General features: G+C 37.5%; 1 protein-coding gene across 6 annotated transcripts in view; it reads right to left on the bottom strand.

Annotated features, from left to right (window-relative positions):
• NALCN (sodium leak channel, non-selective) overlaps positions 1-26,980 on the bottom strand; it is a 269,461-nt gene that overhangs the window by 99,743 nt on the left and 142,738 nt on the right. For all 6 annotated transcript variants that reach the window (XM_084880254.1, XM_084880257.1, XM_084880255.1 and 3 more), the window contains exons 14-15: positions 24,182-24,319; positions 8,803-8,877 (exon numbers count right to left, since the gene is read on the bottom strand). In XM_084880254.1, coding sequence (XP_084736380.1) covers positions 8,803-8,877; positions 24,182-24,319 — 213 coding nt within the window. The remainder of the gene's footprint in view (positions 1-8,802; positions 8,878-24,181; positions 24,320-26,980) is intronic.

Genomic DNA, 26,980 nt, shown 5'->3' with positions numbered 1-26,980 from the left:
ATTAAGAAAATACAGAGAACTTCACTAGGATGAAAGAATGTAAGAGGACAGGGACTTATCTGGTTTTTCACTGACTTACCCCATAGGTCTAGAATAGAAAGAAAGATCAACTGGCACATAATGGGCACTGGATAAATAAGAATTACATTGAGTGATCATAATTAATCTCTAGCCAGCCAGCCCTAATCTTTAAACTCTAGACCAATACGTGAAACCAACTACTAAGCATCTGTGATCAGAGTATCAAACTCATTACAGGCCCAACAAGCCCAAGGCTGAGTTGATAATAGTTTCCCTCAAATACAGTCTATGCTGATGTTTCCTGGTTCAGTGAATGTCATCATTATCCATTCAAGGAGACAAACCTGAAACCAAGAGTCATTCTTGAGACTCTATCCCTATGTTCTTAAATCCAAATGGTCACCAAGTCCCTGTTGATTTTACTTCCCAAATAGCTCTTTAATTCACCACTGTCTCCCATCTTGAAAGCCTTCAGCGGCTTCCTTTTACTCTTAGGTTAAAGGTAAAAAAATAAAATAAAAAAAAGCTCTTAACATGTTTTTCAAGCAGCTTCAGGGTCCATACCTGCTTACTTTTCTAGGATCACTTTACACCACTTTACTCTGAGCTTTCTGAATTCTGTTTGTGCCGAATGCTTTTCCTTCTCTCTGGAATGCTCCACCTCCCCGCATCTACCAACATCTCCATGAAGTTCACTGCAGCTCATTCTTCATAACTTAACTCATCTGTTTCCTTTCCCTTCCTCACCTCCCTGACCCCCATTTGGGTCAAGGTCTTTTACTAACTTCTCAAATTGTGTTCTTTTCTAAAAAAGAAATTCAATTTGGAAATATTTATTACTTGATTTAATTATTTGATTTTTGTCTAGCTCCTCCATTAGATCATAAATGTCATGAGAGTAGAAAACTTAATTGTCTAATCTTGTCTCCTCAGTGTCTGGCCAGTGTCTTGCACATGGTAGGAACTCAAAGATTTGAAAAATAAATGAGCAAGCAGATGGATAATAAAAAAGGCTTTGGGAAGAATGGAAAAGTATATGGAACTGTGATACAATGAATTTCTATTATTTTAAGCCACCCAGATTTTATATTTCTGTTACAGCAACCTTAGAAAACTAACATCCCTTCAAAAGTTCTGTGTGAAACCTGAGACCACAAGAAATCAGTCAAGGCAAGGACAACATCTCCAGTGCATTCATGTTTCCTGTTTAGGTGAACACAGGGTAAACCTCCCCTCCCCAACTCCTTATAACAAGTCTTAACACAGCTAACAGTGTTTTTGCAATTCAACAACTGTGAGAAGCTGCATAAAACTGAAAACCAATTTTCATGCTTTTTTTTCTTAGGACCATAACATGCACTTTGCCAATGCCCGTGACAGCATTGGAAGAACAAAAAGCACTGTAAGTTTTTAAAATTTTTCTTCTCTTGACTAAAGGAAGCAAAATGAAATAGAGTCCCCATACCTGAGGGCCAGGCGTTCTGAGTTCAGACAGAGCTGAGGTGTTTCTCACCTAGGTTTGGGCACCTTTTTTTTTTTTTTTTTTTTTTAAACATGAGAAATTATCTTACAGTTTGCTATGACAAACTGTAATAAGTGTAATGATAAATTAGCACACTTATAGCATGACACAATCAACAACTCACCAGTGTAAATAAACAGTCCTAGGCTAATCATTTTATATACTATCCTGAGTGACAGTGAATGAGGCAAAGAACAAGGTTCTGGAAAATCCCTAAAAGTGATCTGGTTTGGGTCAGTCACACAGGAAATTTAGGAAAGGCTTAGATAAATCATTCTTCCAAGAAAGTCTTTTCTTTTTGCCTTCCCTTCCCTTCCCTTCCCTTCCCTTCCCTTCCCTTCCCTTCCCTTCCCTTCCCTTCCCTTCCCTTCCCTTCCCTTCCCTTCCCTTCCCTTCCCTTCCCTTCCCTTCCCTTCCCTTCCCTTCCCTTTCCTTTCCTTCCCCTTCCCCTTCCTCATTCCTCCTTTAACCCTGCAACCCTAACCACTGTCTGCCTCAGAAACTGGTCCTTCTATCTTCAGCCCAGGTGTCCTTCAGTCCATTTTACACACTGAAGCTAGAATTTAGGGGAGATTATGTCACTCTTTGGCTTAAATACCCTCAGCATAATATCTAAAATGCTTAATGCTGCTCACACTAATTTCATCTGCTTGCCCAAGCTTATTTTTCCAGCTGATCACTTTCTCTTTTGTTCTATACCTGACCCACAGTAAAATTCTAGTGGCCTCTAAAAAAGTTACTGTGCTATTTCTTGTCTAAAGAAAAAGCTTGTTGTTTCTTTCATCTTAAGTACCCTTCTTCATGCCATCTTCTTCCAACCTCTTTCACCTGGATAAGCATTATTCAACGTTCAGATTTCAGTCTATACCATACTTGTGAAAAGACATCTCTGATTTCATAGTCTATGCTAGATATGTCTCCTATGTGCTCCTCAAGCCTCTTGTAGTATCTGTTTACTTGTCACTTTCCCCCACTAGCTACCAAGCTATTTTAAGGCAGGAACAATGTCCCTTGCCCCTAATGCAATATATGACACACAGTATACAGACCTGAAGATTACAGAATGGGGAGTATTATGCTAACTATGAAAGGCATACTTTAGACAATCTCAGCCTTATGCCATTACAAATTTGAATCATTCAACCCTTCCCCCCTCTTCCCTGCCCCACACTACACACTAGTTCCTGGCTCTCTAAGCTATATTCTGGTCAGAAATTGATCTCCAGTCTATACACCCACAGGGAAGGGATATGTTGACTCACAAAAGTAAGCATCTCATGCACTCCATTTTATCAACATGCATTTTATAATGAATGAATGAACTGATCAGGTAGTGTGGCATCTTTCAGTGAGGACACTGGTTTAGAGTTTGATGGCCTATGTTATTCCAACTTAGGCATTTACAGATAAAGTGAATTTGGGCAAGGAGTTTATTTCCCTAAATGTTGGTTTCTGTGTCTTTAATATTCAGAATTAAATTCAACAATTTAATATAAAGTATCTTGAATGTGGTAGTTTTCCATTGGTAATATTTATTATTGTAGCAGTTACATCACTCTATCTAATGTTACATTACTTTGAGTTCACTAAAGGGAGATGGACAAAGTACTGAGAATAATGACAGCTCCGCTCAGATCAGGTGATAGAAACCAGTGCTTAGCTGAGTGATATACTCTGGAAATACCCTGTCTCCTTGACATTGCCCTAAATCTGGAATGACTTCAATATAGGAGATAAGATAGAGGTAAAAATGTAAGCTCCCAGGTAAGGCTAGAGAGAAACATTAATGTGGAGCTCATATTTTTAAAAGAAATATAATTTATTTTTTAAAAAAAATCTATACTAATAAAAGCTTAGGTGGCCCTCGTGCCCTAATGACATCACAAGATGGCCACCCCACATCATTACAAGATGGCTGCCAAAAAGATGGCCATCACAAGATGGTGGCCACAAGATGCCCAGCAGGGGAGGGCAGTTGAGGGCAAACAGGCCAGCAGGGGAGGGTTCAGAATGGGAAGTAAAATGCTAACTATGAAAGGCATACTTCAGACAATCTCAGCCTTATGCCATTACATATTTGAATCATTCAACCCTTCCCCCTTCTTCCCTTCCCCACACTCTACACTAGTTCCTGGCTCTCTAAGCTATATTACAGAATGGGGAGTAATATGCTAACTATGAAAGGCAGTTGGGGGTAATCAGGCCAGCGGGGGAGGACAGTTGGAGGCGATTGGGCCAGCAGGAGAGCAGTTAGGCATAAGTCAGGCCAGCAGGGGAGCAGTTAGGGGGCAATCAGACAGGCAGGCAGGCAAGTGGTTAGGATCCAGTAGTCCTGGATTGTGAGAAGGATGTCCGACTGCCAGTTTAGGCCTGATCCCACAGGGATCCCAGATTGAACAGGGTGCAGGCTGAGCTGAGGGACAATCCCCTTCAATGCACAAATTTCATGTACTGGGCCTCTAGTTGTGCAATAAGTGAGAGAGCCTTCTTTATCTGTCCTCCCACCCCACCAATATGCAGTGGACATTATCAAAGGCCAAACATCGTCAAATTTAAATCAGGATTCAAATGAGATGCTATAGAATTGAAGAGACAGTTTAATTTCAGAGCCTTGAATTTAATCTAAACAGACTATTTATATAGTTCCCTTTTCAATCATTCTTTCCCTGAGGCTTTTCTATGGGTTCCTCCCCTTCATAGTGCAATGAATTTTATACTGCTTAAAAGAAAAGCCTTTATATCTGCCTTGCACTGGATTTATAAGAATAATTAAAGCTGCAAGAATTCTATTCATTTTCAAAGTCTGCAAAACTCTACCTACATTCCCAAGTGTTATTCCAACATCACTGAACATCAATATCATTATCTCCTATTGTTCAGAGTATAGTATTAAATCAAGGGTTTTTGTTTTTTTAGCCTCCATACAAACTTATTTGGCTTCTTGACAACCAATTATACATTCACTAGCAATCCTGTTCTTAGTCAATGTTCTGATCTTATGTAGGAAACCATTATCTATATCTATCTATCTATCTATCTATCTATCTATCTATCTATCTATCTATCATCTATCATATCCAGGTCCAGAATGGATTTTAGGGATGCTGAAAATAGAAGCATAATCTCTATTTAATTAGCTATGAAATCATGTAAATTATGGCCACTATGAACTGATTGCTGCTATTGTATATTGCTACTAGGAATAGATTGCATCTTATATTCAACACACAGGGAAATCAATAGATGAACTGTACATGGATATTATTTACATTATTTAATTTGAAGCGTTACAAGGGAAAAACTATAGCAGTGACCATTAAGGCACAATTCTGGTGATATCTTGGAGAGGGAGATTTTGGGAATAGGTACAATGTCAGAACCATTCAAAATTCATTCCCAAGAAGCTCTTTTATTTTCCCCTGAATTCCATCTTAGTTTTTTTCCCCTCTATAAAAATATCTTTATTAAGTAATATGTAACTCAGTATTGCTTCTTTTTCCTGAAAGGAAGGCACAGATGAACAGACATCAGAGTTTCAGTGTTAGGGAAGCTGAGCTGTCACACAGAATTTACAGATATCCAACTACAGGTATTAAAGTTGGCATTTTAGTGAGCACATCTGGTCTCATGCTGGGTAACCACACAATTCCCTTTTGGCTTCCTGTAGTGGTAAAAAGGACTGCTGGCTCTATAGTTTCTCTTGAAAAGCCCTAGAGATCAGCAGTACTTGGTTGAAAATCACTGTCTTAAAAGATAAGGAGGTGACATCAGAAAAGAATGGGAAAAAATATATATATAAATATATATATATATAACACCATGTTTCTACTTAAAGAGAATACTATTCCACAAGTCCACCAATAAGTGGTCAGTAGACTGTACTTGCCCTTGGGGAACTTCTCCCTGAAAGGTTTGGCATCCTTTGACACTTGGACACCTGACTTGATCAGTTTCCTGACTGTGGATTTGGTCACAGTCCTCAGTTTATCACCACATTACAATTAGTTATAATATGTGCTCTTTCCCTTAATTTCATATCTGAAATGTTTTCCTAGATTACTTCTTCATCTATTTCTTCTCTTGCATTCTAATTCCTTCACTGTGCCACTTAGCTTTTTACCACAGTCTCCCATTTTGCCCATGTTTAGGGACATTATTTCCTTCCCCCAAGTATAAGAACTTGTTTTTTTCTTTCTAATAGCTCTGTTTAATATCTCATATTTCACTTCTCCATTTTAGAGGTACTTGCTTCTATTACACTTGAAAAATGTCTAAGAACCAAGATTTATAATTTGGCACAATTGTTTTTAGTAAGCAATCATAATAAAATAGATGAAGTGTCTCTAGAGGCCTGGCTGACATGTTAATATGCTGCAGGCATTTGATGCCTGTGTCTAAGGAGGATCCTTTCTCCAGAAGGTCACTGAGAGAAGAGCTGCCTTGGGCAGCATCTGTCATTATGTGGCGTGAATGGTAAGCATTTTAGCTCTTACAGCCTGCAACTGTCCAGTGGCTCTGATTAGATCATCTGCTTTTCAAGGAGAAACACAGAACTATTTTGGGTAGTTTTAATGATTGGGTTAATTAATTCATCTTCATTCCTCAGAAAACTGACTCTTACATCAATAGTTATTTCATAAATATAATGTCATCTCTGTCATATAAAATATCATTACTTATAAACAAGTAATTAAAAGTCCTGTGAGTGAGCCTTCTTTCACATAAGGCATGACTCCTGTTTGACATGTACACAGCTTTAGCTCAACTCAATATAGTGTGGAGGCTAAGAGCCTGGGGTTTTAATCCAAATCGCCTGGGTTCAAATTCTAACTCTGGCACTTATTAGCACTGAGTTCTCAACAAATGTTACTGGAGGAATACAAACCTGTAGACTAGTTGGTGGAAAAAAATAAAAGATGAATAAAAGTTAGAACTGAACAAAGAGGCTTTGGAATACTATATAGTGCTTTCTAGAATTTCAAACATTAAGAAAACCAAGTGCTCCCTCTGCCACCCCCCCCCCCCCCCCACACACACACACATTTCCCACTTTCTAGTCTCTATCTGGGAATAGTAAAAATAGAGTATATACATTTAAATGCTTAAGGGTTGTCCTGCACATGAAAAACTAAACAAATATTTCAGGTAACATTTTTATTGAAGATCTAAATGAAGCCATAGAAGGCAGTCTAAAGTTTCAGGTATCCACATCATTATGTGCATAAAAGGATGCATGGGGATGGGTGTGTGTGAATGTATTCTTGAAATTATGTAAATGAGCCTTACCTCAAAAACCAAGATAAAAGAAATAAGGAAAACCAAGGACATAAAAAATGACATGATAGTTAAAAACTAGTGAAAACAGCCCTGGTTAGTTTGACTCAGTGGATAGAGCGTGAGCTTGCAGACTGAACAATCCCTGGTTCCATTCTTGTCAAGGGCTCATGCCTTGGTTGTGGGGTCAGTCCCCAGTAGGGGGCGTGCAGGAGGCAGATGATCAATGATTCTCTCTCAATGATGTTTCTATCTCTTGCTCCCTCTCTCTGAAATCAATAAAAATATAGAGGTACTTGCTTCTATTACTCTCTGAAATCAATAAAATATACATTAAAAAGAAAGTAGTGAAAATACAAAGTAATTTTATACAAAAATAGAAGAAAGTGAACCAAGAACATTTTAGTTTATTATAACAATATTTGGTCCACAGCAATTTAATGAGTATCAAGTATAAAATGAATAGATTAATTTAATAGAAATGTAATTTCAGTCCAATTATGGCTAAAAAGAGTGTGAAAAGTACTCATATAATTGGATTTTGGTATTTTTCTTATGATTTGGATTTCCAATGCTCAAATATTTCTAAATATTCAAAGAATATACTCCAAATTATAGACCAGCAGAATTGGATAATCAACTTTGAAGTATAGAATTTCCAGAAAAACAAAGCATCACGAATACCTAGTGAGTAATTAAATAAAACTTACTATATATCAGTGATACTTTAATAAAACAAATGATACATACTCAAAGCAAAGCGCCATATATTAATAGTTTATTTAAATGGGCATATTTATATTCTTTTTTTTTCTTTATTGAAAACCCTTAGTTAAAACATAGGTTTTGGAGATGTAAACAAGAGTGGTAAAATGAAATGCCTAAAGTAACTTTCACATATGAAGATGACAACAACACAATTTAAAAGATTATATCTCTGCTTTGTTAAAAATAGACACTCAGATGCAATTTGAAAATGCTAAGGTGGAGGACCTCCTTGATCTAGATAGGATTTGTTTTAGAGACTTAGTACTCTTTGGAAGCATTCTGATTATTCTTGCAGTGTTGGGGAGGATGATGTAAGAATATCTGCTCCAGTGTCCTTCTCTCCCACCCACTCTCCTGAAAGGGTCTGCCATAGAGCCAGATATTCAAGCAAAGTATCCTCCATGTAACAGAAACTATGAGAATGATTGGTCATACCTATAATCTTTCTGCAATCAATAACATACTCTTTATACATTTTCTTTCTTTCTTTTTTTGGATACAATTTTTATGGCCATAACATCCAGTCTGTTTTCATACTTAACTGGGCACAGTTGATCATTTACTCATTCCATTTCTTATAATCACCAAGGATACCCAGACTAAATCCTCTTTTAGTATCTATAGGTAAGGCAAGTTGATGCTTAATATTTTTATGATGGTCAGGAATATCACATATAATTATGTAAAGAGGCAACTTGTCTCTGAAGCGTTTCATTTTCTTTTTTTTTTTAAATATATTTTATTGATTTTGTACAGAGAGGAAGGGAGAGAGATAGAGTGTTAGAAACATCAATGAGAGAGAGTCATTGATCAGCTGCCTCTTGCACCCCCCCCCCCCAACTGGGGATGTGCCCGCAACCAAGGCACATGCCCCTAACCGGAATCGAACCTGGGACCCCTCAGTCCCCAAGCCGACGTGAAGCGTTTCATTTTCAAACAACCTTCATTTAATGGCAGAAGGAGAGTAGTCTCCAAGTCCAATTTACTGCACTATATCAATCTTACCCTTATTCATAATAATAATGTAAAAATGTCCCTAGGATAATTATAGAGCAATAGAAAATTTCCTTTGCTGATAATAAGAATTAAACAAAAAAATACTTTGCCAACTTAGACTGCTGTAATTTATTAAAAATCTATATTTTTACTTCAAAGTTTGAACTGCTTTAATGTTACCTGTAAATACATGTTTTAAGAATCCCCCATATATTACTTACTTGTTTAAGCTTCTTTAGGTCTTCATCAAGTTCTAAGTTGTCCAAAATAACAGCAACAAACAAACTCAGGAGGATCTATAAAATGGTTAAATAACAATGAAAAAACCCACATGCTGTAAGTATCAAAATATTATCTATATATGATATAAAATATCTCCCTAAAATATACACCATATAGAATACATTAAATGAAAATAAACATGTAGTTGTGAATCACTGCATAGGTATTTTAAGGAACTTATCCCAAATAAGCAATACTTTGAAGGAAATAAGCAATATAAATATTCATTTGCTTATGAAGCCAACTTAAAATGGAAATTAAGTAAAAGTTTTTTTTATAACTCAGTGATCCCACTTCTGAGACCATCTCCAAAGAAAATAATCTGAAGAACTCAGGACATTTTTCTATATGTGCTTCATAGAGCTGTTTATAAAAATGAAATATTGGAAATAATATCTAACCTTACATAAACAGTTAATACAGTTAATAGAGATCTCTATGATAAGATTCATGCAGCCATTAAAAATGTTCTTTGTGGTAGCTAGTCTTGCAGAAGTCCCCTTGGTGTTTGCACTTTTACGAGTCTTTGTTATCACACTCTTGTGAGTCCCCGCCATGATGAATACAGCTGGGATGCGTAAGCAATAGGAAATGGAAATGATCATTTGTGATAAAAGATGTTGTGGGTTTTCTTGCTTTCTCTCTCTCTCACCCACTCATGAGGACACGTAAGGGGCCTTATGGAGAGGTCCAGGTGGTGATGAGCTGAGGCTTCTTGCCTACAGCCACAAGTGACTCATCTTAGAAGTGGATACTCCAGCCCCATGGAAGCCTGCAGGCCCAACATCTGGACTAGAAACTCATCTGACACTCTGAATTAGAAACACCAGCGAAGCCTGTCTCAGATTCCTGGCCTGCAAAACTGCATGAGATAATAAATGTGTATTGTGGTGGAAGCTCTTAAGTTGTTCATGATTTGTTATATAGCAATAGACAACTAATGCTCTCATAAATTTTTGTTAGTGTTAAAAATGCTTATACTGCAATATTAGATAAGAGTATGTATGGTGGAAGAACAACCGAGTACAAAAAGAAATAGAGAAAAGGCTAGAAGTTCCTTTAGAGATGTTCACGCTGCTTGCTTTTGTTAAAAGTGATTTCCCCCTTTTTTTTATTACACCATATTTTCCAAATTAAAGAAAAACAACACACAGGTATATACTTCTTTTGGAATGGGTAAATAAGGTAAAAGAAAGAAAACAACAAAAATGCACAATTTAAAAAAAATTAATTTCTAACCCTTTTTTAACTTGGACTTCTAAAGTTCCACATTCATTTGATAATCATTTTTATTCCTAATTTATATTCTTCCTCTCAATTTCTCTCTTAACAAATTATTTCCACTTATATTTTTGTTTGTTTGCTTGTTAATCCTCAACAGAGGATATATTTTCCATTGATTTTTAGAGAGAGTAGAAGGGAGGGAGTAGAAAAGAGAGAGAGAGAGAGAGAGAGAGAGAGAGAGAGAGAGAGAGAGAGAGAGAGAAAGAGAGAGAGAGAGAAAGAGAGAGAGAGAGAGAGCGAGAGAGAGAGAGAGAGAGAGAGAGAGAGAGAGAGAGAGAGAGAGAGAGAGATGTGAGAGAGACACATTGATTGGTTGCCTCCCAAATTCACCCTGACCAGGCTGGGGATCAAACCTACAATCCAGGTACATGCTCTTGACCTGGAATTGAGCCTGCACCACAGTGGCCAAGGCTCCACTTGTTAATATTAGACAGTTAAGCATGAAGGTAAGAATGTTAAGGCAATTTAGTCATCACGACTTTTAAGTACCAGAGAGATTATTATGTATAAGTTAATGGCTAACTCTTTTCCAAGTTTAATGAAAGTATAACAAGGAAAAAGAAGCCTCTAAAACATCATTACATTTTGACAGGATATACTTGGCTTGGGACAAGTACCAGTACCCTTCCTTTTCATCGCATGTCCTTTGGGATTTTACCAGAACTTAAAGAAGATACAGAATGGTCTACCATAGATTTTTACTGATCTTCCCATGTCTGCCACACTATGGGCATCTGAGCACAGATACGTTCAGGATTACTCTATAAACCAACCATTATACTCTAAACAGGACATTGCATAGTTCACTCCAAGTTTAGCTCTCTTCTCATGACCTTGATGTTTATTTTGATGTTATGATGACAAGTAACAGCAGAGGAGGAATCTTATCTTTCCTGCCAACCTCACCCAGGATTCAGAGATGTCCACCTCAAGGTTTTTTGGGAGTACGAGCTATCTCACACCACTTCTATCACTCATTGGCACTTGGGCAGGCTCTGTGTTCTAATTTAACCAATTTTCCTATCTTTCCAGTGAAAGGGCAAACAAAAATCTAAAAAATAAAAAAAATTCCCTGGTGAAAAAGGAGAAAGCAACCATCTGCCTCCCCTTTCTAGGAGCACTTCCTTAGAAAATTTTGTCTTGTAAATTCTTCCCCTGTCCCTTTGAGATGCATACAAATCATTTTTGAGGTTCTAAACAACCCTCTTCTGTTTTTATAGCCCAGGAATAGCACCCCTTTTTCATGGGTGGGGATGTGTGTAATTTAGCTAGTTGGCCCCACCCCTTACAAAACTACCAATGTGTCACGGAGAAGTTGGATTTTTCCTTTGGATAAAGGCAATTAGCTGCCACAGATGACCATCCCAATTACCAGGGAACTATTGATATATTTAACAAGTGGTTCTGCAGAGACTTTTTACTTGAGGACTGTTATTTCCATCTTGAGAACATGGATGTACTGTGGGATATGCCTAAAAGGGTGAGTTACTTTCTGTCTTTGCAATCTCTTAGCAGGTTGCCTGTGATGCCCATCGCAGCCTGGTTTAGTGCTCACCCAATAATAGAATTGTCTTCTTCCTCGTCTGCTTAGGTGGGGAGATTTTCCGGATTGGCAGATTTTATTTTTAATTATTTCCCCAACACCAGACAGATGGCAGGCTACTTAAGGACAGTGAGGTTAGGCTATTCGATTAAATTCCACAGACATTTGATTGGACTCCACTGATGTGCCAGACACTGCCTGGCCAGGAAAATAAATGCAATATTGCACTCACCATGACGAAGTTCACTATTGAATTAAGTGGACGTAGGCTGGAAGCCTGGTAGAAAAGAGCATTGTGGTTGGGGACCTCGGTTAGCGGGTAGGCTCTACTAGCCACAAGCTATGTGGCTCAACGAATTGCAGCTACTGTATTTTTATTTAACCCTTGCCAGCAATTCTGATATATAGTATAGCCCATATAAAAATTGCAGATATAAACTTAGATACTGGAAATGAAAATAATTTTCTTGCTATTATTAAAAATGAATTTAATTTAGTCCATAAGCCCTCCATTTGCACTGATAGCTGAAAACTGAACCTTGCTAGATCCCATTTTGTCCTGTAAAATTCAGTTACATTGGAATAAGTGCTTCTTTTCTTTCTAGGGCTGATTTAAAGTCAAGGATGTGATTGTCATCACCGCCTGGCCCGCTGTAGCCATGTGACCTTTCCTCTGTCACATTTCAGGGGAAGCCATGATGCTTGTTTTGGGGACTCTGGACTTTCTCGCTGCTGAATTAGTCACTACCTCAGCTCCTACAGCCCTTGCTAAGATCTCTGCTTCTTAGTGACACTCTGTGTTAGTTTTAGTTTCCTTAGGCTCCTGTAACAAATTGCACAAGCTTGGTGGCCTGAACCAACATAGTCTTTGACAGTTCTGGAGGCCAGAAGTCCAAAATCAGGTTGTCAGCTGGACGTGCTCCCTCGAAGGCTGTAGGGGAGGATCCTTCTTGGCCTTTTCCAGCTTCTGGTGGCTCCAGGTGTCTTTGGTTTGTGGCTGCATCACTCCAATCTCTGCCCCTGTCTTAATGTGGCCTTCTCTTTCTCCCTATATCTTGTGCTTACCTGGCATATATCTCTAATAAGAATACTTGTCATTGGATTTAGGGTCCACCCGGGTAATCCAGGATGATGTCATCTTAAGATACTTAATTTAATTACATCTGTAAAGACCCTTTTTCCAAATAAGATCACAATCAAAGGTTCTGCAGTTAGGACATGGACATATCTTTTGGGGGCCACCACTCAACCCCTTGAACTCTCCATCTGGTTTCTGGCTTAGGTTGTTCAGAAACCAGATGGAGAGTTCAAGGGGTTGAGTGGTGGCCCCCAAACACCACTATAGGAACAACACCAGTGCCTTCAATGGTGTTGTTCCTATATATAATACTGACTCTCAACTCCCAAGGAAGTTTGGAAGTTCTACCATTCCAGGAAGGAAGTATGGGAGACTTGTTCTTAGGGGATCTTTTAGGTCCTCTCTCTACCTAGACCTCTCAGGCAGCTACCCAACTCTGTCCAGGCTGCCCCTTGTCTATGTGGGTCCCCCAGCGAGGCCATTTCCCTCTACGTTCAGACAAGCGGGTACAAGACAAATCTTGAATGTCAAAGCACACGCAGGTTGTTGCCCCTGAGTGTGGCATGTCACCCTATCACTAAAACACACTTTGCCTCACTGCCTCTTTCCAGAGATTTCTGCCTCCTTCATGCTCCATCCCAGAAAATGTTCTTCTTTCCTCTCAGAAAGCAGGAGTGTGAAGTAAGATTGGAGTGGGGGCTCTGAGGGGGTCCAAGTGTGAAGACGGACCAACAGAAATGAAACCCAAGCAAGGCATCACACATTTATTACTGTGCCATGTAAGCGTTTAGATTTCTGAGAGCTCTTCTGGACTAATGGGTCAGGTGCATCTTCTGAATGCTACTCATTTAAGACTGTGAGGCACTGAGCCCAACCCTGTGCTACCAAGACAGCAACATACCAAGGAGAAGGGTAATTTCAGCACTGAGAGAACTGTGAGAAAGGCTTGCCAGGCGAGATGAGCTAAGAGGGCTTGGGGAGCATGTGGCTAATTAAGGGCCTGGTGAGCAGCTAAGAACAGCCAGAGCATGGCTGCCAGGGAGGAGGCTGGGGGAGGCTGGAGAGGGAGGTAGTGTAATCATCACAAAGTGATGACATTCGTTTCTTCTCTATGAATTTTTTTCTTTCAGATGTTGTAGTTGCTTTTTTTTTTAAAAAAAATGCATGTAATGTAGCTGTTTTAAACTGGATTACTTAAATGTTAATGAGGCAGTGTAAAGTGCAGTTTGACAAAGGTTATTAAATATATGAAATTTAATTAATTATTAATCACTTAATATATTTTTATTGATTTCAGTGAGGAAGGGAGAGGGAGAGAGAGATAGAAACATCATTGATGTGAGAGAATCATGATTGGCTTCCTCCTGCATGTCCCTCACTGAGGATTGAGTCCACAACCTGGGCATATGCCCTGACAGGAAATTGAACTGTGACCTCCCGGTTCATATGTCTATGCTCAACCATCGAGCCATGCTAGCTGGGCTTTTATTTATTTTTAAAGTACATTTTGCACATTCTTCTTGGAGAAAAGAAAAAATAGCTCCCTCATAGCAGGATAGAGAGACAGATGTGGGATGCTAACTGCACTTTCTCCTTGTCATGCAGATAAGAGTTTGATATTCATGATAGAGAGAAGGCGAGACTCAAAAAGGAAAGGCTTTGGTTTTGTTAGCAAAAATGCTGCAGAGGCTTGAAAGCTCCATGCTTACAGAATTGAGACAAGCTGTTGGAAAGGATAATGGCACCAAATTGAAGAATTATAGAAGAGAAAGTTTATAGTTTGCTTGAGACTATCCTTCAGCCCAAGTTCATTCAACAACTATCCTGAAATGTTTAGGTGTCACTGCTTAATTAATGTGACAATGGGATGGCAAAACCAGAAACTATTTAAAAATATATGTGGAGCTTCAGTTTCCTCCCAAACTATTTGCACCTGGACTTTTAGCTTGATCCTTGTGGCCATGTTCCTAATGGAAGGGCACTATGATAGGGTGACACCTTGACACTCAGGGTCAGAGGTGACTAAAGTCTGCCTTTGACTCTCTTTGGAATGGAGATAGATGATATAGGGGAGGCAGACTGGGTCTGCAGCTGGTCCTAAGGAGGTGAGAATTACTTTGTGGTTCTTTCCCCAGACTCTAATAAGATGGGAGTAGCCACTGTGATACATAAATAGAAACGAAGAGAGGGTTGCAGCTTGGGTTCCATCACTTTTAATTTACACTGTCAATGAGATATATTGTTTTCCTACAAACCCAGTGCTGTTTGGGACTGAGGGTGCTGGCTGGAGTGGGTCTGCCCCTTCCCAATGCATGGTATTGAAAATCCTGGGAGTGGGGGATGAATCCTTTTTCTGAAAGCAAGAACCACTGCTCAATTCCTATTTGTTTGTTTGTTTCATTTGTTTGTTCTGGTTTTATACAAAGCTGAGTTAATGCTCATTAGTAATCTGAACCCATTACATTGAAGTCTGAATCTTATTTTCAATGTTTAACTATTTACAAATGCCAAAAGCTTTCCCACAGCCATTTAGTGTGACTCACAGGTTCATATGAAAATGTTATTAATATTATAAAGAAATCTTACAGGGACTTAGCATGTTGAATCAAAGAACTCCATCGTTTGCATTAAATACCTTTACACTTTGCCAGTTCTCAATTATGCAACCAACCTAGTCTGCCTTATATTTTTCATACTTAAGTTTATATAATAATTAAACTTGTAATGTGGCACCAAATCTGTATCACTATTTTTTTAATGATGTAATTTCCATAGGAATAAAGGTTAATGATATATCCTTTCATTTCCTCTTGAACTTTGTTAAAGCACAAGCAGCACATAGTTTTAACACAGCAGTATTTCATTTGTGCAACTTTTTTCAAAAAAGAAATTCATATATGTACATATATACATTCGTGCATTGGCTACTTGCCACTTTTAACAGGTCTCTAACATTCTATTATATGAATATACAACACAAGTATTTGTTCTACCACATAATATGCAACCGATGTAATACGGTCACTTCCCTATTTTATGACCACTATTGAAACCTTATGAATCACCAATGTCAATGAAAATGTTGAGAATAACTATTAAAAATGTCTAGGTATTTCATTCTTTATTTTTCTCAGACTATAATGCCCATGCTCAAGATATTTTTAGAACTGGCAGTACATTCAGTGTGGATGTATTAGGTCTCTGGAAGCCTGGCAGGATCTTTCTTAAGGAATTTTTAGGAATGACAGTAAATATTGGTGGGATGTTGACCTTCTAGCTTAGATTTCAAAGCATGCTTTCCCAGATTCAAGATGGCTTCTGCCCCAGAGTCTTAATAGGTATTCGACTAATACAATAAGTTCTTATGCTCCCTCTTTTCTTTTTCTAACTACTCCTCTCATGCCTTACACACTTCTGAAAAAGCCAGACTAACCTGAGCTAAGCGCTCACTGGGTATTCACCATGTTTCTCAAGTTTTATACATTTAACCATAGACAAATTTGTTTTCTTGCATTTATCCACAGTACATTTCAACAAAATTCAATAAACTACAGAAATTGTACTACTAGTAGCATTATTCCTCCAAGTGTATTCGGACATGACCATTCTGTCCAACATACTTTACCTCAGATTCACGTTTGGGTTATTATGATTCAGACTCCTGAAAGTTGTGGTTTTTTTATTATTATTACTATTTTTTAAATTTTATTTATTTATTTATTTATTTATTTATTTATTTATTTATTTTACCATTTTAAAATGGGTTCACTTGGATGAAGATTTCTGTCTCTGTAGCTGCATATCCTATTTTGTATTCCCCCCAACCCTGCATACAGCTACACCTCAGCTGTATGCAGGGTTGTACCCTTCCCTTTTCATGTCTTTTCTAGTAAAGTTTACTTTTATTACTTTTCCCCCCTTTTTAAATAGCTTAAAGATAGCCCTTTGGCTGATATGCCACCTTTAATCATATTCCTTTCTCTACTATACACTCTAATCATAATTTCTATTTAAAAATAGTTTTTAATATGCAATTGAAGCATATAGCTGGTATCTAGTCAACACCCACAATCTTGGTTTTTTTCTTTTCTTTCTTACCATTTATAATCACGCTCCCTTAAGCCATTTTGCTGGCTGTAGTTGAAAACAATCTCATTTTTTATATAGGTCAACAAAAAGTCAAATGTAATCAGAGCAATGTAAAATGGGAAATGTTCGGTACAGATGCACTTTTAAATGAATTCTATAAAATCAAGTGACTTAATTTACACCTTGGGATGCCCATTTTTGTCAGAAAAAAATATGACTATTCTCAGAAAGCTGCCGCTGCAGAAGCAAAAATCAAGAGATTGCTATGTTAATTTGAGCACTTCAAAGGTAACAAAATGACTACCCACAATGGACGCTTAATTACATTTTCTCTCTCAGTATTCACATCGCAGGGCTTTCCTTTGAAACAATAATAAAGGGGAAACCACTGAGAATAAAAAATAGAGTCTTTCCACAGTCCTCATCCCCAAATCATTGGCAAAAGTGAAGAAAAAGATGCATTTCACAAGTGTTCGGCAAACTGCAGTCAGGACAGAAATATGGGATACTACCAGGCAGATGAGAGAGAAATTTTAAAAGTATAATAGGTAATGGTTATGAATATGCATTTGCTAAACACTTAAGCTTGATTTTCATTGTGCACTGAAGAACTAGCACCCCCAGGGAGCTTCTGAATAGCCTGTTTTGTGTGTGTGTGTGTGTGTGTGTGTGTGTGTGTGTGTATGTGTGTGTGTGTGTGTGTTTTATGCCAGAACAAACAGCAAAACATTATTTTTCTTCTTTTGCTGTTTGGTACATGCCAGTCCCTGGGAAGACTAAATCAGAAACTCACCAGTTGTGTGGCACCACTGGCCAGAGTGGCTAAAAAACAATCAGAGCTTGTCTATGTAGGTGTTTTTTTTTCATGTGGGTTGTAATGTTATGCAGCATGTTGCTAAAAGAAACCTCCATGCACATATTTACATATTGGTCCGCAAACCATGTCTGCCTGCTTTACTGTCAACATTTTAAACACCGTTTCAGATCATATAGAGCCAGCATGACTGGGAAGCAGGTGTTTATTATGTGGACATTGATCACATGGCAAGTAACAATGGCATGAACTCATGGCATTATCACTTGTATCACTAGGCCTTGAATTACAGGTTTTATCTGTTGGTTTGTTTGTGTTTACTAGTCCTATTTCTGTGCTAGTTGTAGGCCCAAAGAGGACAGGGATTAAGCTCTTCACACTTTGGTTAGGATAGAGGTTAGTACTTACACATGGTAGAGATTTAATAAAACTGTACAGAATTAAATTGAGCTAACTTAATAGAGCCCATTACAGTGATGGTCAGTCTGAGGATAAACAAGAAAAGAAAAACAATTGCTGATCATACTTTAAACAAAATCTTCAAGGAAGTCACCGAAACCGGTTTGGCTCAGTGGTAAAGTGTAGGTCTGCGGACTGAAAGGTCCCAGGTTCGATTCCGGTCAAGGGCATGCATATTGGTTGTGGGCACATCCCCGGTAGGGGGTGTGCAAGAGGCAGCTGGTCGATGACGATTCTTGCTCTCTATCTATCTCCCTTCCTCTCTGTAAAAAATCAATAAAAATATATATTTAAAAAAAAAATCTTCAAGGAAGTGATTCTAGTCCCTAGACTTTTGGGGTAGTTATAGAAGTAATGCTCTCAGTTTTAGTTTGGGTATAGAATGTTCTCTTTAACTGACTTAATTATTTCTCATTTTAAAAAATCACTTATACATTTAAATATCTGAATAACCGAACTTTTTGCATTAGGTTCATAGAGAAATCAACTAAATATTTTAAAGTTTTAAAATTTTAACATAAATGTGCTTGAGAAAAGTTAATTTGAGTTATACTTAAGCTGTGTATTTCACCTAACTTACACCACATATAGTCAGAATTTGAAATGCATTAAAAACCTAAAGTCAAAAGGCAAAAAAATTAAAAACAATTAGAAGCAAGAGGAGAATCTTTTTATTACCTCATGGTGGGGAAGAATATCTTATGCACCAGGCCAAAATAACTATTTACAATAAATAAAAAACTGATAGCTTGCATCAAAATATGCCCTAATGTTATCAGTGGGGTGTCCTCTGTGACCCCACCTCTTGCCAGTGGAAGTGGAATTATCGAGGTGCCTCTGGGAAAAGAATTTTCTGAGACCCCCAGGGAAGATGCGGTATTATGGAAAGCTTTACTGATGATGTAATATAAAGGGGTTCCCTCCGTCCTGCCATGGAAAAAGTCCAATCTTGTCTTCAGCAGGGCTAGGATTAAAGCCACTGCCGAGAGTCTCTGCTCCATATTAAAGCTCAGTTCAGGCCAGCTTAGGTCCCAGCTGCGGTCCAGTGTGTGTGGGGTCTCCATGACCATGAGCCATGTGGTTGCTTAAGGTCATATGGTTACAGAGGCCCACGGGTGACTGTGGGGCATGGAGCAAGAGAGCAGGGGGAAAGCAAGAGAGAAATAATTCTTTGTCTGGGGATTTTAACCTTCCAAGATTTCATGTCCTTGCCCTGTTCTGCCCTCTAGCCAAATATCTTTTTCCAGATTAGACTGACGGCAGGTAAACATGTTTCCTATGGCACCCCAACTTCACTGCACACGTGTCCATTTCCCACTTTGTTTGATTTCTTTCCCCGGTAATCTGCAAGGAATGGACCAGTGGTTCTCTGGGGAGCATGAAGTTATAGCTTCCTCGTGAAGCTGCCCCAATGACCCTATTTACAATGTCTGGCCTCCCCTTTGTTCCTTTCTTAGTATTGGTTTTGGCTAGCTAATTACGGCAATAACAAAAAGATATCTCAAATTAGAATAACAGAACACTGCCTAAGAAAGGACATTTATATAGTAGTCAAGGGATTACTGCCTAAGAAAGGACATTTATATAGTAGTCAAGTAGTCAAGGGATGCATTTAAAAAAGACAAACTAGCCGAAACCGGTTTGGCTCAGTGGTAGAGCGTCGGTCTGCAGACTGAAAGGTCCTGGGTTCGATTCTGGTCAGGGGCATGTACGTTGGTTGCGGGCACATCCCCAGTAGGGGGTGTACAAGAGGCAGCTAGTCGATGTTTCTCTCTCATCGACGTTTCTAGCTCTCTATCTCTCTCCCTTCCTCTCTGCGAAAAATCAATAAAATATATTTTAAAAAATAAAATAAAAAAGACAAACTAGATTTTGGAAAAATAGTTTAAGCATATGATTGGGTGAGTCACAAAGAAGATGGCCAATCAATATATGAAGAAGTGCTCCCTTATTAATAATTATGGAAATGCAAATATGCAAATTTAGAAAAAGTAATACCACCATTCAACTCATAGGATTGTCAAAACTTTAAAAGTCTAATAATATCAATCAGAAGTGAGACTATAAGCACACAGGGATTCTCAACCCTTGCTCTTGGGAGGGCAACTTAGTGCAGCTTGCTTATAGAGCAGGAGTCCTCAAATGAAAGGTAGAGAGAGTAAAAGTTTTAGGCCTTGAGAGCCAACAGGCGACATTTAAGATATGATATAGGTACTCACATAATCATTTAATAGTGCACAAACCAGTCTTAGTCCCCAGGCCACATGTAAAGCCTGTTGACCGGATTTGGTATGGCTTGCACACCTGTGCTACATTTGGGCAGTATTCAGGATCTCAGAGTCCACTTTCTAGCATATATCCTAGAGAAGCTCTCATGTAAGAGGACCCATTGTATAAATATAGTAGTGACAACATCATAAAACAACCTACATAGGCACGGCAAAAGGGGCGGATAAATAAACATTGTCTTTTCAGTCACAGTTCATATATTCATGACAATATATACCAAATGAGCTTTATGTATACCAAGATAAAAATATTTCAAAAAATAATAGGTGAGAAATTTAACTGACAACAAATGCAGATTTTGATACCACTTATTTTGAAAGTTGCTGCTACTGATGACTTGTAAGGAGGGAAAGACCTGGTCAAATATAAGTTGGCTTTAGAATAGTGTGTGGTCACCACAGTAGAGAACTAGGGCATCTGGTGTCTCCACCAGGGTAGTCATCAGTGCACTACAGTAGCACTTCTCAAACTAAAAACTTAATGTTAATGTTAAAAATGAATGGTATGCTGCGGTTGCCAACCTTTCGGACCTCACAGAGCACCAGTGGTCCGTAGACCACTGATTGGTGACCTTTGGAAAATGTTTGTAGATGATAACCTTAAATTTAAAAACACTGTATATTTTAATATACTGTATGTTGTATGTGTGGGGAAGTACTGTATTTCATTTATTTTAATATATACATTAATTTTCACACTTTAACAACTCTGAAAATGGGATGCACCTTATCATCTAGGTGCATAGTTTGATTGTTGTTTTTTTGTTAATGTTTCACAAAATAAGAGTCTCCTTGTAGTTGATAATATGTTAAATTTAGTGAAATATGATTTAAAACTGGAAGATGAATTCACACCAAATTCATCATATTCACTGTCTGGGAAACAATGATCATTGTGTGGGGAAAGGAGAAGGAGGGAGAGAGAAACTTGGTACAGGAAGAGTCACAAATGATATTTTAAACTTAACGATAATACTTTTCATCTATATAGTGAAAACATCTGAAGTAACATAATAACATGTTAACATTTATTAATATACAGCTTTAAATGCACACACCATCTTACTTAGACTGAAAGGCACTCAGTGTTGGTGGCAGCTATGATCATCCACTATTTCATGGATAAAATCTCCTTCAAAATACAAGTCCAGCTCACATGGAGGTGGCAAACTTGGGCACAAGGTGTGGGGCATTATCTTCAATTTCAGATATAACATGACATAGAGATCAGGGGGGTTTTCTGGTTCCTCCAAGTCACACATGTAGTGACCAAAGAGCTAGAACCTGAATCTAGATTTTGAACTTCAACTCAATACTCTTATATGCAGCCACACTTACTAGACCACCCTCATTGACTTTTCAATTCTCAATTGCTTTAAGAGATTTGAAGAAATTATGAATAAAAGAATGAACAATTTCAATTTTCAGTTTTATCTAAAAACTACCTTTAGGAAACAACCATGAAATTATAAAAAGTGTTTTGAGCTGATACTTAAGTCAGTAGAATGAAGGGATGAAATTAGATATGGGTTTTCAAGCTATGCTTGACGAGTTCCTAAAGGCTCAGAGAATCTCAGGAATCCCCAGAAGTGCTCCAGGTTGCCACTGTCATTGCCATGTTTTGGGCCAGTAAGGAAAATTTAGACTATCCAAGTAGTCTATGTACAGATTTAACATAACATTTTATTACAATATATTAGCAATCCCTGTAGAAGTTCATTTGAAAAACTAGACAGTTTTTCTTTTTGCTTTCATAATCTATGAGTTTCAGTCTTAAGGATCAAAACTATATCTCTATGTTAAAAGATCTGCAATAAGATTAGCAAACAGTTATATTATTATTTTTTAAAATATACTTTTATTAATGTCAGAGAGGAAGGAATAGGGAGAAAGAGATAGAAACATCAATTATAAGAGAAAATCATTGATTAGTTGCCTCTTGCACACCCCATACTGGGGATCAATCCCGCAACCAGATAATCTAACCATGATCTCCTAGTTCATAGGTCAATGCTCAACTATTGAGCCATGCCGGCAAGGCAACAATTATATTGTTTTAACAGAAAAACAATTACATATATTATTCCCATAATTCATTATTTCAATCATATCCGTCCTGCATTTAACCCATGATCAACATTCTCCAAGGTCTTCCATAGTTTGAAAGGAAAGTAAACACATAATAGGTGCCTAACAAACATTAGTTGAATTCATGAGTGAGTGAATTAATGATGAATGAGTAAATGATGACAGCCACAGACTGAAAGGTCCCAGAAAGAAGCATACAAAGACCTCAGGGCCAAGTTCCTGGGAACACCAGCACAGTCCGAGTTGGCTCTGGAAGTCAGACTTCCATTCCCACTACTCAATGTTCTATCCTTTTGTGAATATTTTAAAAGTTACTCCATATTAAAAAAAAATGCCCAAACTTGTTCTTTGTGATTTTACTGTTTGAACCCAAGATTTTACACCACGTAACAATGCATCCCCATATACTTTTTGATAAGCATGCCTTAGTTTTAAAAGCCTTTGCCTATAGCAAATGCAACCTGTAATATAACATTTAGTTACTCAAGCACTTGTTTGATTCATAGATATTTAGAATTGGAAGGGACCTTAGAGCTTAAATGTAATTTGCTTTATTTTAGCGACTCTTGGGCAGAGGTTTGATTTGATGCAGGTATTTTCATTGACAATAGTAAGTGTCATAATCTAAGGAAGTTGCAAGATCATAGGCTTTGAGACCAGACAGACTTGGGAATGTTCTGACTCTAACATTTACACTCTATGTGACATTATGACAATCATTTAACTCCTCTGAACCTCAGTTTCATCATCTGTGAAATGGGAATATTATCTAACTTGGTTGTACCAAATATTAGGAATAAAATTGTGAAACATTTTGCCTCTCAATAAGTAATAGCAGTTGTTTTTATTTCATGTATTCATAATAAAGGATACCATTCTGAATTCTTAACTTGGAACTTTTAACATAAGTGTAGAGCTTAAGTTTGCTTCTTAAGTATGCATCAATTTATTATATAGAGATGTACATTTCATATTAGAAAAACCTGAGAATTACATCCCTTACTATGTCATAGGCCATATTTAATAACTTTTCTTTGTTTTTAATAAAAATACATTGAGGGGGAATATCTGTGTGACAAAAGTCAATTTTTTTCTTGGATTTAGTATTAGCTTTTATTGTGCTTTAAAAATATTTTCAGCTATGTGTTTTATTCCTCCTCCCACCCCCAATCTGTCTCTTTCAGTCCCACATAGCAAAAACCACTGAGCTGATTTCTAATTAACTGACTGGATCCTGAGGTCTCCAGCTGCTATCTTCAGTTTAATTACAGCTGTGAGGAAGATGGAGTGAAATTGAAGAAAGTATCTATACAAAGTTAAAAATAATAATAATTACATAGTTTTGGTTTGATCCTTAGATCATCTAGGATTTGAATGATTAGAAATGTTTAAATCAATATGCAAATGTGAGATTTCTATTTTGTTTTGTCTTGTTTCCCCTCATGCAAACACTTGTACCTGTTAGAGACAAATTCCTAATTAAATCTGAAATCTAGTTCCTAAAGGAGTTCGTTGATTCCTGGAAATTTAGAATGGAAGGGACCTCATCCAACCAGACTATTTTACATTGGTTCTCTGGCTCTCATTCTGAAGTTGAATGTAGGCTAAAAAAAATCTGTTAATGCTCATCCCATTATGAATGCTAAGACATAATTGAAAAAAGTGCTAAACTCACCAGAGTGGCAAAAAGATGATAGAGAATGAAATAGATGGCAACCACCGGTGCCCACATGTGTCCCACAGCATTTAGAGTTTGGTCCATTACGTCTACCCATCCTTCCTGGGTAAGGATCTGGAACATGGACATGAATGCCTACAGAGGAAAAGAATGGAGACATTAAACACCAGCTTAAGGCTTGCATGCAATTTAAAATTAGTGTGTGGTGCCTGAGGACTTTGATCTCAATATTAGTGATTTTTATCTGAGTGCTCAGGGGAAGAACAGGCTTAATCAAACAGATGGGAAAGAGCTGAGAACTAAAGATCCTAAAAGCCTAATATCTAACTATCCGGTGCAGCAAACTAAAATAATTGTCCTTAATTAAAATTAGCCTTGTTAGTCGTAAATACTGTTGAGAAAAATTAGAAAAAAATCGAGGAATGTAGCTTATTATTACCTTTCTTTTTTTTTTTCTCCCCTAAGTGAACTTTTTAACATTTCCAACAGATTACTGTACCGGTATTTTTATTTTTTCTGCTAAGCACAAGTTGTTTTTTTGTCTTTGGTAATTATGAATACTCACCTGTGGGCATTTTTTTCCCTTTGATTTTTAGAGAGAGTGGAAGGGAGGTGGCAGGGTGAGGGAGAGATAGAGAGAAAGAGAGAGAAACATTGATGTGAAAGAGACACATCAGTAGGTTGCTCTTGCCCTGGCACTGGGGTAGGGATAGAACTTGCAACCTGGAGCCATGTTGGCCAGTGCCACAACTTGTTTATATAATGAATTACATTTAACTGTCCAAAGGCCTATGAGAAAAACTTACTTTACTTCTATAGTACCCATCTATTAAATTATTTGTTATAATAAAAGCCTAAGACTCTTGGCAAAAGCTTGGAAGAGGTGGGTGCAGGGAGGAGGGGGTCAAAGGGAAAAATACAAAAACCAAAACCCAAAGTGCACATCTGTAATACCTTCAACAAAGATAAATTTTTAAAAAGAAGAAAAAATAAAACAAAAATATAGGATTCTTTAAAAAAGAATTATTTCTAAATAATATAATATTGGTAGTTATGCCGAGCAACTTAATAAAAACAAATACATTTTTCATAATTATTTTGTTTCTTTTTCAAAGCCAAGTGAAGACCATAGATAAAGCCAAGACTAAAATATACACAGCATTCCAACAAAAGCCAGCCAAGCTACAGAACTCCTACTAACATATACATCTCTAATTCATGTATTCTGTACACATTAGTGGTCACTAAATGTTTTATTTATTTATTTTTCTTTTTTCTTTTAATCCTCACCCAAGGATATTTTTTCCATTGATTTCTTTTAGAGAGAGCAGAAGGGAGGGAGGAGAGGGAGAGAGAGAAGGAGAGAGAGAGAGGGAGAGAGAGAAAAAGGGAGAGAGAGGGAGGGAGAGAGAGAGAGAGAGAGAGAGAGAGAGAGAGAGAGAGAGAGAGAGAGAGAGAAACATCAATGTGAAAGAGAAATATTGATTAGTTGCCTCCTGCTCACACCCAGACTGGATATTAAACCTGCAACTGAGGTATGTGCCCTTGACTGGGAATCAAATCTGAGACCCTTTGGTCTGAGGGTGGATGCCCTAACCATGGATCCAAACCAGGCAGGACAATAAATGCTTATTGATGAGAATTTATGATCATGTTTGGGAAAGTTGACAATTGGAATCTAGTGACTCTTTAAAAATGTATTTATAGGTCAAAATACAATGGAGACTTAAGTTAAATCCTCAGATATTGAGAATCCAAGAAATTATGTCCAGTATAATACACAGATAAACCAATCCCCAGATATAAGCTCCTCTGTTACCTAGAACCAAAAAGGACCTTAAAGTTAATCTAATTTACTCTTTTTGAAGATAAGGAAAATTAGGCTTAAGGATGATAGGTGATTAGCCCAAAGTCACTCTATTAATTGGTGGCACTAAAAGAAATATTACTCAGGTGTTCTGACTCCATAGTAAGTACTTTTCTAAGTGTTGATTCCTGTGTTCAGTGAGATCTTGAATCTACTGCTTCCCAATCAGACTCACACAGTAAGCTCTCTCATTTACCACAGATAATTAACTTTTTTAGAAGTAAGGTTTTCAATGCCCAATATATAACAAACCCATTTGAACAAAGGAATCATTATTAAATGAATCTTGAAGTACGAGAAATGTTTTTCTGCTCCCTTTATCCATGTGTAAAACTTCTTGAGTTAATTTTTCTACAGTCCGATTATCCTGCAAAGTCTTCTGTTCATAAAAGTGTGAAATACGTTGTTGTCTATACTTAAATTCAGAATCACCAAGTAAAAAAATAAAATTTTCCTTGCCAGCTGCCTAAGCGAATGTTAGTTTTAACTCATTATAAAAAACTATTCAGAGGATGTTTAACACATCATTTAACCTCAAGTTGTCAGGGTTTATCATGGGGGCCAATTATTTTTTCCTGTTGAATATTTATTACCTTCGAAAGCAAGGAACATAAGTTCCAAAGATGATTTACATAAAATATAAGATTGCTGTATTTTCTTCAATGGAGATGTCACTAGCATGACAGTGTGTGTTCATCCCAAAGACTCAAATGCAATAGAGAGTCAGAATATCTACCAATACCAAAGGGATTTTATTGGACATGAATTTCTTTCTCCAAAGTATCCAAAATGTTTATGATGAAGCCCAATAAACTTATTTTTGGTGTCCAGGCCAAAACTTCAGGTGGTCCTTTCAGCTGCCTTGGGCACAAACCAGTTCAGTTTGTTTTCATCTACTGATTAGCTTTCATGAACACTCAGCTATTATG

Source organism: Pipistrellus hanaki, assembly GCF_964339955.1.
Source record: "Pipistrellus hanaki genome assembly, chromosome: 3".
In the NCBI taxonomy this organism is placed as follows: domain Eukaryota; kingdom Metazoa; phylum Chordata; class Mammalia; order Chiroptera; family Vespertilionidae; genus Pipistrellus; species Pipistrellus hanaki.
The sequence above is the reverse complement of the archived record's forward strand: the minus strand, read 5'-3'. Positions and strand labels throughout refer to the sequence as shown.